Source organism: Aspergillus luchuensis, chromosome 8 (assembly GCF_016861625.1).
Source record: "Aspergillus luchuensis IFO 4308 DNA, chromosome 8, nearly complete sequence".
Lineage (NCBI taxonomy): Eukaryota > Fungi > Ascomycota > Eurotiomycetes > Eurotiales > Aspergillaceae > Aspergillus > Aspergillus luchuensis.
Window position 1 is genome coordinate 577,640 of NC_054856.1, and position 16,788 is coordinate 594,427.

At 48.2% G+C, this 16,788-nt stretch overlaps 5 protein-coding genes across 5 annotated transcripts; 2 read left to right on the forward strand and 3 right to left on the reverse strand.

The window, feature by feature from the left end:
- Positions 1 to 6,009: 6,009 nt before the first annotated feature.
- On the reverse strand, positions 6,010 to 7,737 carry AKAW2_80198A (FAD-dependent oxidoreductase; the record flags this gene model as incomplete). Its single annotated transcript, XM_041681192.1, has 6 exons — positions 6,010 to 6,166; positions 6,241 to 6,319; positions 6,379 to 6,574; positions 6,635 to 6,695; positions 6,759 to 7,225; positions 7,315 to 7,737. 6 exons carry the CDS (start codon positions 7,735 to 7,737, stop codon positions 6,010 to 6,012), a joined length of 1,383 nt encoding a protein of 460 aa, XP_041548159.1.
- A 1,197-nt stretch (positions 7,738 to 8,934) lies between these two features.
- Positions 8,935 to 11,206, reverse strand: CCT5 (chaperonin-containing T-complex subunit CCT5; the record flags this gene model as incomplete). The annotated part of the gene is made up of 11 exons (XM_041681193.1): positions 8,935 to 8,979; positions 9,044 to 9,132; positions 9,190 to 9,370; positions 9,427 to 9,564; positions 9,627 to 10,275; positions 10,330 to 10,619; positions 10,682 to 10,765; positions 10,820 to 10,913; positions 10,997 to 11,045; positions 11,116 to 11,133; positions 11,197 to 11,206. The coding sequence occupies 11 exons, from the start codon at positions 11,204 to 11,206 to the stop codon at positions 8,935 to 8,937; spliced, it is 1,647 nt and encodes a 548-aa protein (XP_041548160.1).
- Positions 11,207 to 11,645: 439 nt separating this feature from the next.
- On the forward strand, positions 11,646 to 12,695 carry AKAW2_80200S (chromo domain-containing protein; the record flags this gene model as incomplete). The annotated part of the gene is made up of 7 exons (XM_041681194.1): positions 11,646 to 11,652; positions 11,721 to 11,853; positions 11,905 to 11,947; positions 12,020 to 12,099; positions 12,158 to 12,542; positions 12,593 to 12,618; positions 12,677 to 12,695. 7 exons carry the CDS (start codon positions 11,646 to 11,648, stop codon positions 12,693 to 12,695), a joined length of 693 nt encoding a protein of 230 aa, XP_041548161.1.
- A 392-nt stretch (positions 12,696 to 13,087) lies between these two features.
- On the reverse strand, positions 13,088 to 14,072 carry AKAW2_80201A (putative transcription factor Rap1; the record flags this gene model as incomplete). The annotated part of the gene is made up of 2 exons (XM_041681195.1): positions 13,088 to 13,942; positions 14,001 to 14,072. The coding sequence occupies 2 exons, from the start codon at positions 14,070 to 14,072 to the stop codon at positions 13,088 to 13,090; spliced, it is 927 nt and encodes a 308-aa protein (XP_041548162.1).
- A 1,116-nt stretch (positions 14,073 to 15,188) lies between these two features.
- SWF1 (DHHC family palmitoyltransferase) lies at positions 15,189 to 16,528 on the forward strand (the record flags this gene model as incomplete). Its single annotated transcript, XM_041681196.1, has 3 exons — positions 15,189 to 15,277; positions 15,331 to 15,484; positions 15,536 to 16,528. 3 exons carry the CDS (start codon positions 15,189 to 15,191, stop codon positions 16,526 to 16,528), a joined length of 1,236 nt encoding a protein of 411 aa, XP_041548163.1.
- Positions 16,529 to 16,788: the final 260 nt, after the last annotated feature.

Sequence of the window (16,788 nt, forward strand, 5' to 3'; positions counted from 1 at the left end):
TTGCGGTAAATCAGAATTTTTGCCCTTTCTTTCTTTCCTTTTTCCTCTTCCTTACTCCGTGCCCTTCCCCTTCCCCCCAAATCCTCAACACGCGATAAAACCAATATAAAACATAGCTTTAAACTCTCCCGACTGAAGAATGAGCAGCAGTAAGAGAGCCCTATTGGACTGGAACACGGGGCCGGGACCTGGACTTGGACCTCCTTTCCTTTTACTATTTCCATCCACCAGCCATCCATCGAAAAATTCCTCCCTTCTATCTTTCTCCTACCTAGCCACGTAAGCTATCCATCTATTATCCCTCATCTATCTGTCTTGAGAGCTCTTCCCCAATCCTACAAGGAAAACCAACTATGTATTCACCTACCTACCTACCTACTTACCACCTCCTCTTCCATTCTCCCAAATCTGCGACAATGAAAGGCACGTTCACGGAATTACCCCGGATTGATCAACCCCCCACCGAGGCGAAAACGAGGAACACAGTGTAACTGAGTGAGTGTGTGTGTGTGTGTGTGCTACAACAGACAATACAGCCCAATTACCTGAGTACTACTATTTAGTCTAGCTCACTGTGTGCGTTATTTAGCATGATCCATTGCATACATATGTTTTGCCTTGGATTGATAGCAGATGATAACAGTAACCTACGCCTTATCTATATTTACTACTACTAAGTACTCCGTACATAAATAACGCAAACTTCTTTCTAATTGACCGTAAGTAAAGTAGAATTAGCCAGCGGGTTGCCTCTTTGGGTATGCCTTGTCTTGCTGAAGAATAATAGTCAATTAGTTGGTTATTTAGTGGTAGTGGTTTACTCCTTGATTCAGGGGACGGACGGACGTAATTCAAGTATGTATGTTTTGAAAGACAATAAATAATAGTAGATCATTAGTTATGTAAGTATGTATGTATGGACTTACATATTTTTCAATAATATATTAGTACTTGGATACACTCGCGCCTTTTATTTTCTATCGCTATACGAGTGGCTATGGCTTTAGATCGCCAAGTAACAACAGTGAGTATTGTATTAAGTAGGGAAGGATGCTATCTCTTCGGAGATAGTAGAAACCAGGATGAGGCAATAAACCGAGCAGTAGAACAAATCGTCATCGCATCTGCATGTCCCGGTATTTGGGTCAACAGGCATGTTCACAGATACCTTGTCCGGTTGGGATCGACCCCCACCCACCGCCGATTTGGACGTAAAACAACAACAACCAAATACTTACGGTAAGTGGAAGTGTGTCGCACCACCGCACACCCACACTCCCCCACCACTCATGTAAGTACCCATCTAGGTACATATGTACATAACATACATGAACAGGTGTAGGGTCTAGAGTACTATCATGCAGAACTGTAAGTACGGAGTCCGTTGAGAAATCATCAGTTGCATGTGCAGTAAGTGACTAACTACTAGTTGTCTAGTTGAGATTAGTTTTTCCGTTGTGCAACGTTGGCAGAATCCCGAGACCTGGTTCTAGGAAAAACAAATGAGGGGGAAAAGGACGAAAAAGAAAAGAAAGTAAATGGGGGTATTATAATTAGTAAGTGATTCCTTAATCGAGGTTGATGAGTGAGAGAGAGAGAGAAAAAAAAATTCCTCGTGTCAGATGACAGGGCTGTATACTTCTTCCTTGCCTGATTTAGGGCGCTTTTGTTACACGTTGGCTGATACCGCCGTTGATGTGGGTTAATAGCTATCATAGTAACTGGTCCGGTCGCTGCAGGGTACAGGTGGGAGTCATCATTACGCATGGGCGTGTGTTGAATTGCTATGGTCGATCTATTATTCTAGGCCTTGTGGATGTGAGACTCGTCTGTTGTTTGTTGGAAGTATGACACTGTCTATATGCCGTGTCGTTCTGCTATAGATAGCTGTTGTTCGTGGATGATGAATGCAGCCAGTTGGCGGGCTGGGCCCATAGGGTTCAATAACTGGATCAGGGGTTTCCGGGGTTAGCAGTCCTTCCCCGCAATAGGCTGAGAGTTCGGATTGGGAACATCGAGTAGACTTGTCACATTGCTATATGGGCGTGCTCTCATAACCGTCATCATCTGCCGATTGGGTATGGTCGGATAGCACACTCATAACAGAGAGTTCATGGGGCGGCCAAGTAAGTGAGTTATTAGCTGGAACCTTTCATGGCGATAAGCTGAAACAAAGACAAACTCGAGTTAGTGTAGCACGAAGAAGACATTGGTTCAAGTTTAGGCAGATCAGGCACCGATTCCGGCTGTCGCATGACCTTGCGATATAAGGTATCCCCGAAAGAGTCGGTAGAGTTAGGTTGACAGCCGCCATGTCCCATCCATGTGACTTGCACCTCGGATATGTTTCTCAGCTAGTCGGCAGTTTCTGTGGGCTTCGTTTCATGTCAAAGGGGGTTGCAAAGGCTATTGGCTTAGATCTAAGTGCTTTCACATTAGAGCGAGATAAATTAGCCCGGGTTGGCTATCTCTATTGGTCCGGTATATAAGGTGTCGAGGGTGAACGGGCTAATCGGATCGAATAGCCAGGGGTGAGAGGTGTATATCTGGCGGTGCGGATGTGCCAATAAAAAGGCCCCAGATGGTCTGGATCAGAGTTTGATGGTATAAATCAATATCCTCGTGAATGTTTAGATGTACGTCTTCACATGGCTGGTACCTGACTTTGATGTAGTACTTTTGTGAGGTACCAAGGAATAGAGTGCATGGAAAAAGACAGAAAAAACAGACCGACGGAAATTGTGTGAAATACTGTAAATACTCCAGTTACGAGTTTCAACATACAGTAAGGCTACAGAGAGACCAAAGAAAGAAAGGCACATACCAGAGGTGAGCATCATCAGATGCTAGGATCACCTCCTGCAGTCGTGTGATGCTGAAATCGCCCAAGCCCGAAGTAGCGGTATAGAAATAAATAATGGGCGCCCAAGATATCGCTGTTAATATTGAAGCAGCGACAGGTGATTGCTTGACAGTGTTGTTGTAAGGCATCTCCTTGCAAACACGCCATGGCTTCTCGTTTGACGCCCTGATCGTCAGTTGCTGTCATGAGAAAAGGGGAAGGATTCTGCTCAGGTCCCACGAGACAGAATCATGGTGGACTTTGGCGCGAACGAAGGCCGGCCACGTCGATGCTCGCAGCCATGTGATGGCGGGTGGTAACCGCTGCGCATTGTCTCCTGGCGCTGCGTGGACTTTCTTTTTTCGGGACGTCGCCGCTTTAACCGAGACCGGTTATTCATTCCTCTACACAGTCGTGCATCTTTGAATTCGCTTCAGGGCTGTGCGCTTCCATCGGACATATCCTTGTCCGGGATCAGCATCATTCTAAGGAGGTACTGTCTAGATACTTAGCAGTTTTCTGGTCACCTGCTGGGTAATCACCGAGGCTGTCACCATACACAAGCTACTAAGACAGTGTTCTGTCCATAGCACAAAGACGTCCTACGCTAGCCTTATTGCAGCTGATTCCAGATAATGTTTGTTTCCCTTCGAGATGCCGTACCGCCAGAATACTCTCTTGTATGCACCATATCACATGATAAACAGCGGTGACAGATCGTAGATCGAAGTACCTTCCGAATGGAATCTTAGCCATCCTACTTGGCTCTCAATATGCAAGATGCCACCCTGGCCGCGATCGAATAGAATTTCCATATCGAGTCCATGGAAGCCTGCAGTACCTGCAAAGTGAACTCATAATCTGCAAACGGTCCATGTCTGAGCAATAGTTCGGAAGGAAAGGTGAGTCAACAGCAGCCATCGATCATCCTCTAGAAGCGACATTATACTGACACCAACGATACTGATGCTGATTCAGTGAAGCCATGACTAAAAGTCATTGAGGCAATAACCTCCGGACAGGATCAAATGCTTCTGCATCTTCATCTGGCCAGCCATAGGTGCAAGGGTGTTCCTTGCTCTAACATACAGCCTCTTCAAGATGATCGGATGAGGCGGCTTGAGGCACCAGACGAGTGTAACCCCATCAACTTCCATATACTTCTATTGAAAGGCAATTGGAAGTTTCGGCGCTTCCGTTCCCGCACACCGAATAGTATTGATGACTGAAAGTCATGGGACATCTGACTGAATTCCATATTCAATGATCGGGACTCTTTATCGATGGATGGTTACTACAGACTGGCTTTGATGATTGGGATTCGAGAATCCCTTGCGGATACGCTCGACGTTTCTCATACAAAGCATGCCGGTCTACCAAGGCTTGGACGACCGGATCATACGAGATGCGTTACCTGCAGATGCAAGCCGCGGTTGCACATCGGTTCGAACGGTTTATTGCCCAGCCAAGTCCTCATGACTATGCTATGTCATGACCTTGAGAAAAGGTGTTTTGATCTTGGTTATATGAGCGATAACATGGCATATGCATCTCCAACAACGACAGTATTGTCACGAGGACCGTTCAGAATGTACAGCGAATTGCCAGTGACAGTTCCTAAATCTACGGCAACTTGATCGGTGAATATACTCCTTCCTGGTTCCACGCCGTCGTCGAACTAGGCAGGATGAGATGTAGCTGGCTGCTCCGTTGTCCAATGTTGAAAAGAATGACACCAAGGATTCGCGATTACTATATGCCTCCTGCCAAGTAATCGACTATGGCGGAGGTTGCTCATCGACGAGGCCCGGTGTACACAAGCGGTTATGCGATAGGAATAGAGGCTTAAGCAGTAGTGAGGGCGGATGTGGTGGACTAGAACCAGAAAAAAAAAACCTTTGTCCCTTCGACATTGATGTCGTCTCAAGCAGCCTTGCGGATAGACGATGGACCCCTGTCGGGCGGCTATTCCTAAGCTCGTATGAGCAGAGCTTTCCACCGTTGTGCAGGGATCTCGAGGATTTTCCACGATAGCGACTCGATATCATTGGAGGGACCGGCTTCTGAACAAGGACCCCGGGAAGAAGCGCAGAAGCTGGCTTGTCCGGTAAAACATCAGCTGCATCGTGACGGCTGAATAGACGCGATCGACCGAGTCTAGAAGTCGGATTTGCTTCTTCTTGCGACGCATAGCTACGTTGCTATTTACGGGAGAGTTTCACTGCTGGTCATCTGAGCAAATGCATATTGCATCGGGCTTACCACGCCTGTGCGCTATCGATCATATCCTCCGCGACGGGTTGTGAGTGGATGCTGATGTGCAATGCCGTCTGTTCTTTTCTGAGTCGTCGACTAATGACAAAAAGTAGTCGCCGGGCCAATTGATGGTCGCGCTCCCCTCTCAGTCTAGACGAGGCAGCCGAATAACAATTGCATTATCGCCCGCTGATCAGACGACCGTCACCAGATCACTCTCACCCTCCTTCGTGGAAATCATTTCCACCCATTCTGATTGTCCCTATCAGATCGCATGAATAGCTCCAATTCATATGTTGTTTATAATATGGTCTGATAAGGCTCATTCGACCAATGTTTTTGTCATCTTCTGGCCTTTTGCCGATCGTACTTTTATCACTCAATCACCGACTAACCCCATGCTGAACTGTCAGCCCATTGTTCCTCTCCTTTTCCCGTCTCCACATCCCGCTGATCCATTTCTCCGTGTCTGAGCACACACAGCGCACATGGCCCTCTTCGCCCGAAATCGATCCTATCAACTTCACAGGTCATTTGGATAGCAACTATGGAGCGCCATCACAGTCTTCGCCGAATCGGAACTCTGCACATTGTGATGGTTTCGGCCAGTAGGATGGTATACTATGCGTGGAATCTTTCATAACAAAACGAACAAAAACAGAACTTCAATACTTCCAGGGTCGGGCACATGTTCTGTCAATGCAGTGATGTGAAAGTCGCATCCGAGAAGGCCCAAAAGGTTGCCCCGTACGTGTCACACTAACCCATAGTAGATAAATGCTATCAGCTGCTCAAGTACAATCTCAGATCATGATCACGCTAGGTACAATACAACGCCAAAAGAAAGAACTCCTCCACCGGCGCGAAACTAATGCTGCGCCCCCAAAACACTAGCATGCCGCATGCTGTACTCAAATCCGAGGCTGGAATGAGCTAGTCTCTTTCTCCCCGACAACTACCCCGTTTCCTAGCTTCAAGCCGACTGGTAGCCCTCTGATGAATTTGTCTGTGTGCGGCAGCCCCCTTCGCATGGCGACAACTTCCTCGATGTCTCTGTGCATGTCATATCTGGTTTGATCGTCAGAGTCTGGACGTAGAAAATGGTACCAGAATCAAATCAAATGGGCTAAAAGAAAACTTACGCATTCATCTCCTCAATGGTCAGTTTCTTCTTCTCATCCTCAACCTTATAGGTGGCGGTGTCGGTATTGCTAGAGAAACCTGGAGAGAATAGTTAGGGCCAGTATCTTCGCTACTTTAGCATCGTGAACCTCGCTTACCAATGCGCTCGTTGATATTATATGCTGCCTTCGCCGAAGCTGACTGAACCTTGGTGGCCCGGGGCAATCGGATTTCCTGGTAGATCGACAGCGCATCGGCGACATCGCCCTTGAAGTGCGCCCTGCTGAAGATAATTCCCAAGGCCGCAGCGTCTTCGATTGCCATGCAGGCACCCTGGCTCTGATGGGGCATCATCTGCAGTGGGATGCGTTAGTCAATACTGTCTATTGTTCAAATCCGTAGGTCAAAACATACCGGGTGCCCTGCATCACCGAGAAGGCAAACCATGTTGCGGGAGATATATGGGTATGGTTGACTGCCCACCGTTAGCGCAAACAACTTCCAAGCGACCGTGAGAGTGTATTAGTTGGGTACTCACTGCACCCAGAGACGCCATGGTCTGATTTCCTTGCCAATTGCAAGGTGCGAGAAGACCTGGCGATCGAGATGAGGATAAGGCGCGAGAAGTTCCTCGACGGGACGGTCTTCGCCACCCCAGGTCTGGTTTGCATAGTCTCCCATCTCGCGAGGGAAGAAACAATAGTACGACAGCAAGCGACCACCGTTACAAGGCGAGAGCACGATCTTATCCCATTTGCCTTCCTGGCCACCCCAGTACTCAAGCGCACTGTCCTTCGAGTAATCGACCAGACCCAGCCGAACAGCCTCCTCCGTCGTTACATTAGTATGCAGACAGCTGGAGGCTGCAGGCTTTCTTTCAGGATGAATACCAATAACACCACGGACAACCGAGCCGATTCCATCAGCACCAACTATCAAGTCATGCTGGGCAGTCTCCCCGTTGGCAAAGGTGATCACTCCGGAATTCAGATCAATATCTTTGCACTGTATATAGTTCTCAACATTAGCATGCCAAGCTATATAATGCGGACCTTACTCCCGAGAGCAAAAAAATAGCGTATGTCGCGACGAACCTGAAAATTGACCTTCAGCTTCGCAGGTGTTCCCTGGCCCTCCTCCTGCATAGCACAGTCCTTCAACATCGCATGCATATACTGCCGATGGAACATGTTATAAACATATCCCCAACGCTTCTCATAGTCCCCCAAATCATACACACTAACAGGCTCTCCGGTCTTCCAGTCCCGGTTGATCAACTTGCGCAGAATGACCGGATCGCCCTTAGCAACATCGACTCCCCATTCGTGTAACCAGCGAGTTCCATTCGCCGCGCACGAAATCGATGCTCCAACTTCACCCGCGAAATCATGACGCTCATAGATAGTCACATCGTGACCTGCTCGACGGAGCGAGATGGCCGCTGCCATACCACCAATACCACCACCAACAATACCGACGCTCAGGCGGCGCCACGATGATTCGTCGTTTGATCCCATATTGATAGTAGTAGTAGTAGACCGAAGTTATATATAGAAAGATAAGTAAGTAAGTAGTGGCAACCAATATATCATATATATATATATGTGATCCAGAGTATACAGATAAGTAGTAAAGAAATTGAAGTTTGAAGAATGAACAATCCAACACCGATGTGACGTGGACCAACGCAGCTATTTAAACTCTCGTGATCTAACAAACCGATATGCAATACACTTTGACTCTCAAAGTTACCATTCTTTCCTTATCTTGATTTGAAGGCTTCCATCGGTTGGCACAGGCGGGCGGCTGGCTGGTTGGGGTGGCGGGCCGCGCACTTTCACTATGATGTAGGTGCATTATCCGCCTCGGGCGGATATGTTCCCTTCCCTTTCCCCCCTTCCGCTTTCCGGGTGTCTCTCTTGGCCAGATAACTTACCTTTGATTAAGTGGATTTGGTTAATCGAGCAAGATACGCCCGATTCCTTTGTGTTCAGTGTGTGAGAGGTCTGATAAGGATGTGATTATCGTATACGAAGTTGCGGTATCTTCCGTCCTCGGGAGACGGGGGGAGGTGAGCATGGGGGAGGTTTGATACTGAGATTCAACAATCATGATAGTCCATGTATGATTCACGAGTAGTATGGAGGGAGTGGGGTGAGATACAGTGACTTCATAGTTCCATATAGTATAGAAGCTGAGCGCGTGATATTTGTCTGTCGGTAAATCCAACTACAATGCTAACTCCATGGTGAGTTACTATAGTATATAAAGCCTAGTTAGTGAAACTACTTATTAGTAGTATTTTGTTACTTAGATAAGGACGACTAGAAGATAGTATTTTCGAAATAGTGTTGAGATGTCCAGGTTACTTTTATTCTAAGATAAATGTCACTACATCACAACTACTACTTTCGTCCACTCACTTCTATTTCAGCCTCATTTAGTAGCTAACCCACCATTCTTTGGCCCTTTGTTCTGTTTCTTAGGGCTTTGCTACCTCCTTCTCCTACATCTACTCCGGAACTGGTTGAATGTCATTTCTGTCATTTCACTGATTCTATGTAACTGCTATGTTTATCGTCCATAGCACCACCAAGACTGATTGATTACCTGCAAGAACTATATGTAGTATCATCGATTCCGCATGACTGCAACGCCAGTGTTTGTGTCACTTTTAGCCATCGAAACAAAAAAAACCTGTATACAGAAGAAATCTAGAATTCCTGGTCCTCGTCGCCCGCAATGATGACATTGTTGATCTGTTTCAGTTCGAGTTAGCTGCGTTTCCAGGACAAACAGGAGAAGACTGGTTGGACGACTCACCTTGAGGACCATACGGCAGAGCTGAGTAGCAAGCAACAGCTGCTGTTTCTTTCCGATCAGGGGATCGATGGCGAAGTGCTCTCTCATGTCTATAGATGGATAATTAGCAAATATGCCAGGGGTTTCAAGGAATGCCTTATACGAACCGTTGTTGCCGGTCATCATGCAGTCCACACCAAGGCGGGTGTTGTTCTCCTTGACCTGGCGAGACTTGATCGAAGCCAGGGTCTCAATAGGGCTGAGACCAGAGTTCTCAGCAAGTGCCATCGGAATGGCGTCCAAAGCGTCAGCGAAGGCGCGCATGGCATATTGTTCAATTCCGGGGCTCTGTTGACATGACATTAGCATGCAATTAGACGCATATTCTATGGACATCGACATACCTTGACAGCGGCATCCTCAACAGCGATGGAGCAAGCAATCTCAGCAGCACCACCACCGTAGACAACACGGTTGTCACGGACCAAGTTACGCACGACGCAGAGAGCATCGTGGAGCGAACGCTTGGCCTCATCAATGATCTAAGAGAGGGTCAGCATCCTGCACATGTCCCCTCATATCTCCTCGATCTCTTCGAACTTACCATCTTGTTGCTTCCACGAACAAACACCGTCACAGCACGGCTGTTGGCGCAATCCTCAATGACGAGCATCTTCTCCCGAGTGGTACCGAAGGTCATCTCACGAACACGACCTGCGGTTCCGAGTTTCTCCGAGCTCAGATCCTCGAAACGAGGAACGATACGACCGTTGGTCGCGATGGCAATCAGTTCGATCTCAGGGCCACCGACCCAGCGAACGGCGGGGAGCTTGTTCTGGAGCAGAAGGTGGTTGGCCTCATCGTCGAAACCCCACTGGCAGATGACCAAGTTGGCGCCAGAGTCCTTCAATTTCTGGATCATCTCTGTGAACTTCTCCCGCTCATACTCTTGCAACTTCTTGAACTCCTCAACTGATGTGATGTCGAGCTTGTGCTTGGTCTTGGGCTTCGGGGGCTCAAACGGGCAGGTCAGGATAGCCAATTTGGCATCCCGAACCTCGTCGGGCATCTGGGGGTGGGAGAAATCTTTGTCGACAATGACACCCTTCACGAGTAGGGAGTCCTCGAGGGCACCTCCAACCTTGCCGTCAACCTTGATCAGCTCGAAATCGACATCCTTGCGCTCGAGATCGGCCACGGAGAGAACTGCATCGATAGCGATATTCGCAAACTGGTCGTGAGACTTGGAAACACTGTACCAGGGTCAGCATGCAGGGCCCAAGGGGCAAACGGAGAAAGCCTCGTACATCTTGCTACCCAGACTGGTCTTGGCAACCTTGAGCAGGTTCGAAGTGTCCTCCTTGGTGAAGGGAATCACATCACTGATCTTGTCGAGTTCCGCAATGGCGATTTCGCAAGCCTGGTCGTAACCGTCTGCGATCCGAATAGGGTGGATGCCCTTGTCGATGAGCTCGGCCGCCTGTTCTAGCATAGCCGCAGCCAACACAACGACACCTGTCGTTCCATCACCGATTTCCTCATCTTGAGACTTGGACAGCTCAACAAGAAGCTTGGCGACGTTGTTCGTGATTTCCATCTTTCCAGCATCAACAGGTCAGAGATATTCTCGAGTGTAGCGGCTGATGGTGAAGGACAAACCTGGCCGAGAATAGTGGCACCATCGTTCGTAACGGTAATATCTCCATCAGGGGAGATCAGAATCTTGTCGAGACCACGGGGACCCTATAAATCCATCAGAATACTGCTTATTTTTGCCAGTCCGGTGACGGTCCGTACCAGGGAGGTCTTGACGATGCTGGCGACCGTCTTAGCGGCAACAATGTGTGACTTCACCGCATCCGTGCCATGCTGTCTCTTCTTCTTTCCTTGACTGTGTTGTAGAACCGGATTAGCCACCTGCCCTGAAAGAAACCGTCCATTTTGTGTTGATATGAGTCGAAGATCGGAACGTACTCCCTAACGACGATGAATGGCCGACCCTGTTCATCCTTCATCACAGAAGCTGATGTAATAGTTAGTAACAGATATCGATATCGAAGTCGAAGCAAGTCCGGAGCTGTCAAAGGTCCCACCTTGAGAAAGATCAAGCTCTGCAAAAGAGGCCAAAGAACGTTAGTATAGTTGATACCGAGTGAGGGGTATCTGCAACATACGCATCGCCATTTTGACGGTCTGCCACTTGGCAGAAATCCCACTTCAGAGAGTCGGAAAATAAAAGCCGGCAAGGGGGTCAATGATAGGAGTCAACGGATCGAGTAGACTCCCAGGAAGTTGATCGGAGCGATGGGGGGAAGGCAGAGGACCGGACGGCGGAGGGACTTGGAGGCACACTTGCAATTCGAAATTCTGGAGATGTCCAAAGCGGGCTAGTGAGCTGCTTTCTATATCAGGTATAGCGTGGTTTTCCCACCGCGCGCCCGCGCGACTCGGCATTTCATCTGCGTCCAAAGCGGCTTCACCACCAGCTACACTAATTGTCGCCTCATCGCTAATGTTTATTTCTTTGTCATTCACTCTGTGATCCTATTGATCCGTGGGCTAATCTCTTGCGAAATCCGCCAAGTTGTTTTCCCGACTTCTCAGCTTTGCTTCCTTCAGGACAATGCCCCGTAAGTAGCCGCAAACTGATGCATCTATGCTACCTTCGAGATCGACCGTCAAACTAACCATACTACAGCGCCGCTTCCTGACATTTCCGATGACGAGTCGTCGAGTGGCGAGTCGATTCCCTATAACGATGCTCGGTCAACAAAGGATGCCACTAAGGCTGACGATGAGGACGAAGACGAGGATGAGGAAGAAGAGGATGTGTAAGCTTGCGCGCGTGCGACCTTGTCGCAAGCAGGGATTGACGTGAACAGATACGCTGTTGAGAAGATTATGAATCATGACTGGGCCAAGAAGGTGCGCGACTTTCTTTATATACACCTGTTCAATTGACACCGAGAGAACATACTTTGGCTAATGATCTGGTAGGGCGACCTCCTTCTACAAGTCAAGTGGCAGGGCTACGATGACCCCGCTGACATGACATGGGAGCCAGAAGAGAATCTACTGTATGACACTGGACGTCGCTCACTACAACTTCAACAATGCTGACGGGATCGTTTACAGAGAAGGCGCGAAGGATATAGTTGAGGAGTACTTTCGAGTCCTGGGGGGCCGTCCTGAAAAGCCACAACCGCAGACAAAGAAGCGCAAGTCGATGGGAAGACCTCCGAAGTCCGTCCCCGAGAAAACCCCCGAGCCCAAGAGACGCCGCAAGTCACGGGCTGAAACAACGACAGAGTCACCAGAAAAAGAGCAGGCCGATGAAGGTGAAAGCGACGACACATCCACATGGGTTCCTTCATCTCGCAATTGGGAGAAAGAGGTCGACACCGTGGAGACGATCATACGGCAACCCGGAACGTCAAATCTGCTTGCGTTTATCAGCTGGAAGAATGGTAGAAAATCAAAGGTCAGCTTAGAGATGTGCTACGACAAGTGCCCGAAGAAGGTGAGTTATCTGGGATCCGCGGTTCTTTGTCGGCGCTAACTTGCAGCAAGATGCTTCGATTCTATGAATCACATTTGTAAGTCATCCTCATTCATTGCCTCGTAATATGAGCATATGCTAATCACTCTCATCAGGGTCTTCAAGGAGGGCTGAATTATCCATTCGTTGAGGTTCGGGTTCTTCATCTATCATCGTCCAATTTACGACAGGCGCAATTGCAAAGTAGTCCTGAAGGAGCAAGCATATATGGTGTTTTTGAAGTTTCAACTACTGGTTCAAGACTACCTAAGTGTAAGACAATGGCCTGGGCTAGTCTCGACATGGACCCCCATAGAGTTCTCCAGCTTGAAGAGAACCAAGACCGGCATACAACGGAACTGGGCCAGCTGCATCAGGTCTTCGCGAACTCATTCGCAATATTGCTCTTTGGGATCATGTGATTTCCGGGTTTTTATCTTGGTGTCTCTTTTGAGCGTTTCAGGATCCATGTACATTATTATTTACTAGTTCGCGGTTCCGGAATATTGAAATTGCGGCAGTTCTATTCATAGGGTATCCAGAAGACCGGCCTCTCTGACCATGCTGAGGTACTCCCAGCGATTGTTGAAGGCCTCCGTCCCATGCTTCTCCATGACTCGTTGGATGCCTCGACTCTCATTTCCTTCTATGCATTTATCATCTTCAGGTGTCCAAACACCGGGCATATCATCCGGTATAGGTTTCCCTTCTACTAGGATAGCCAGGACCCTGTCAGCTAATTCTGGATCCATGCTGGTGCACCGCAGTGCTTGATGTATTTGTTCCTCATGCTGAGCCTTTCCGGTACGAAGTCGCTCATCAATCCATGCGTCGATATCCTGCTCCATATCTTCCTCTTCAGGCTCATCATCAGAAGGCAAAAATGGGAACCCCAGAAACAGGGGGTCTGGCTGTGAAGGCTGGTGTGGCTCTTTAGCTGGAGCTTCTGATTCCAGAGTGGCCCCGCGTTCTCTCGCCTCTTTTGCCCCAGGACTTGGTCTTTGCCCGTTGGAAGCTGTCGCTGAATGTGATACTGCAGCCACTTTTGTTTGAGGTTCGGAGATGAAAGGGTCTGGAAGGTTGATATTGACTTCGGTAGCTCGTTTCTTCAGACTGGGCTTGTTGGAATTGTCTACATTTCCTTCCTCAGGAGTATCCTCGGAAACCCGTTTCCTCTTCTTGTCATTTGTTTGGATAGCAGTAGATGCAGCCCTCGGTGTAGTTCCTCCTCGAGGCTCAGACTGGACTGCGCGAGTAGCTAAATTGGAGGGCTCATTAGGTGCAGGTTGTTCTGTTGATTCTGGCATGCCACCAGGGCGTGGATGCCCCTTGAGCCTTTTGAGGTACCGATCCCGATATGATTGATACGTGTGCCTTGGATGCTAGCAAATGACACTTAGTATGCTTGTATCTTCACAGCTCAGAGGTGGTTCTTGATACCTTCTCGGCCAGCTCTTGATAGATCTTATTTCCTCTAATGGAAGCCTTAGGGTTTCTCTCGTGGGGTTGCATCCAATCCCAGAGCAACTGGTCATCTTCAAGAGTATAGGGGATCTTGTGGCCTCTGGTGGGAATGTTGGTAGCCCCTACGGGGCGTGCTTCAGAAGGCCCAGCTCTATAATCCTCTAGATTCTGTAGCTGTCCCCGGCGGTGTGAGTCTTCGACATACTTGAAAGAGTACCTATAGCTTGTAAGTGTCCACTGGATGATAGAGGCCTGAAATAGTATGCACTAGTTTCCAGCGATGCGATAACACAAGTGAGCCAAGGATGGAAATGGGAGGAAATCTCACGTGTCAGAGGGTAAGTTCTTTCTCTTATGATCAACCAATCTAATATCTGCATCCTTCTCTAGCAGCCGTATAGTGCCGCCGTTTTTCCATAGATAAATCAGTCACGCGTTCATACTAGTGATGCATAGTTGTAGTACCTCAATCAATTCCTTGAACCATCTCCTCTGGGGGATGTTGTGAGACAACCAGAAGTGCTTCCCTTGAAAAAGGGGCGTTGTTGCCTCTCCTGATACACCACTGTTTCCTGTAGTGCTCGTTTCAGTCATTATAATCGGCAGGTCAAAAGCGCGAACGTTTTTAGTTGTAGACCCGCAGGTATACAGAAACACGTTATCACGTGTTCACGTGTCCGCGCGTCAAGGAAGTTAAACCACAGATAGAGTGTGCATGTGAAGGTATCGATTATTCAGAAAGAGGACTAGCGTCATCGATATAAATGAAATCTATGCAAAAATTCAGGTCACAATCAAAGTTAAGGACGAGAGTACAGGCAAGGTTAATCTGAATGGATCCAAACCATGATGTTCAATAGCAACGCTCATTTTTTCCCCTTTAGGCAATTACGTCACGTGTTTGTTACTCGAAAATAAATACCCGGTGGACACTTGGGCGGCAGCTTCAGCAACATGGCGATAGTGGTTGCAAGCAGGCGCGCCAAAGCCTGTCAACTGATGATGCCAGCTCTGGTCTAAGCGACAGGGTGGCATTATCTTCTTTTCATAGCTCTGGCCTGCATTACTCCTCCGACTACGATTTTGCCCCATACTAACAAGGCGAGGGAGACAATAGACTGATCCAAAGAAATTCCCCAAAGATACGATCAAGAACCTATAACGATGGGAGCCATAAGAACTATTGCACTTGTGATCCTTGGGATATCTGGGTTTGTTTTCGTGGCGCTATTTGGGAGACTCCCTGCGTTTCGGTAGGCTGCAGCATTTCGTTGTAAGGTCAGTGACTGATCGATGCTTCCTGTAGCAAAACTCCCATTGGTTGGCTGTATAGGGCTCTTTGGATACACATCCCTAATGGGCTTCTTTACCTTGACAATTGGCTACTGAATGGCTGGCTGTCTCACTGCTGGTCTTGTTCTGGTAGTTACATTCTGCACGAAAATCACCCGTTGATCCTTGTTAGTCCATGTGTCTAATATCCAACGGCCTCCTCTAACTCTGATTATCAGATATTCTTCTCTTCCCTTATGATTGCAGGGCAATGTATGTTCATCCCAACTGCTTGGCCTAGGATCACCACCGTCCACCATATATGGATTCCGATCATTGCCACCATGCCCTACGTTTTGCTGTATGCAAGCGTTACCACCAAGTCATTCATCACCCCAAAAAATTACACAGTTGAAAAGGAACGCTATCCATACGATAAGGTCATATTCCACCCCGGACAGCGTTGTCGCACATGTCATATTGTCAAGCCGGCACGAAGTAAACACTGCAGCATCTGCAAAGCTTGCGTTGCACGGCATGACCATCACTGTGTTTGGCTCATGAACTGTGTCGGACTTCACAACTACCACTATTTTCTCTCCATGATCTTGTCACTATGTCTCATGCTGATCTACGGCTCATGTCTGGGATACACTCTCCTGTATCAAACATACGACAGATTGATACCACCGGGCTCACCTTTGCGGACGACTCGGCAAACATGGACTGGATTTTGCAACATATGGGCTGTAGTTATCGCTGCCGATATTCGCATTGGTGCTATTACCTTGCTGATGACCATGACAGCCCCATTGGCGGCAGCCTTTCTGGTGTACCACACCTACTTGATCTGGGCTGGTATGACAACCAACGAAAGCTCAAAGTGGTCAGACTGGAAAGAAGAGGTTGCAGATGGCATGGCTTACAAATCTAGCAAGGCCGAAATCTATGGCAGCTCACCCTTGTTGGCCGAGTACCAGAGTGCTCAGTCCTTTTGGCCAGTGAGTAGTGATCAGGTACTCATACTGACCGATGGTGAGCCGCCTAAGGAAGGATGCTTGCTATCGCGGGATTCCAATGAGATCAAGCAGCCGAGCAACAGGGACGCACCCATAGACCGGAGGTGGGTTCAGGTGAAAAGTATGAAGGAGATTGACAACATCTATGATCTGGGATTTTGGAACAATCTGCGTCATGTTTTGGGTTTAGCCGTTCGACCGAAGGTGGTATAAGTAGATATTTTGCTAACATCACTATGTATATAAATTATGACTCGCTAAATTAGAAAGCTTCACATTCACTGGCCCTCGTGCATGTACCTTGTAAGATTACCCGAAAAGGCAGTTGCCGGGACGGAGCCGGAAAAATTCCCCTCGACGGTTCAATGATTCTTTCTCCACCGAGTGTCCCTCATTGTCGTTATTCCCACACCCCTCCCGACTATAAATTGCGCGGTCAACGCTGGATAGCTGCTTGTGCCACGAGTTTTCAC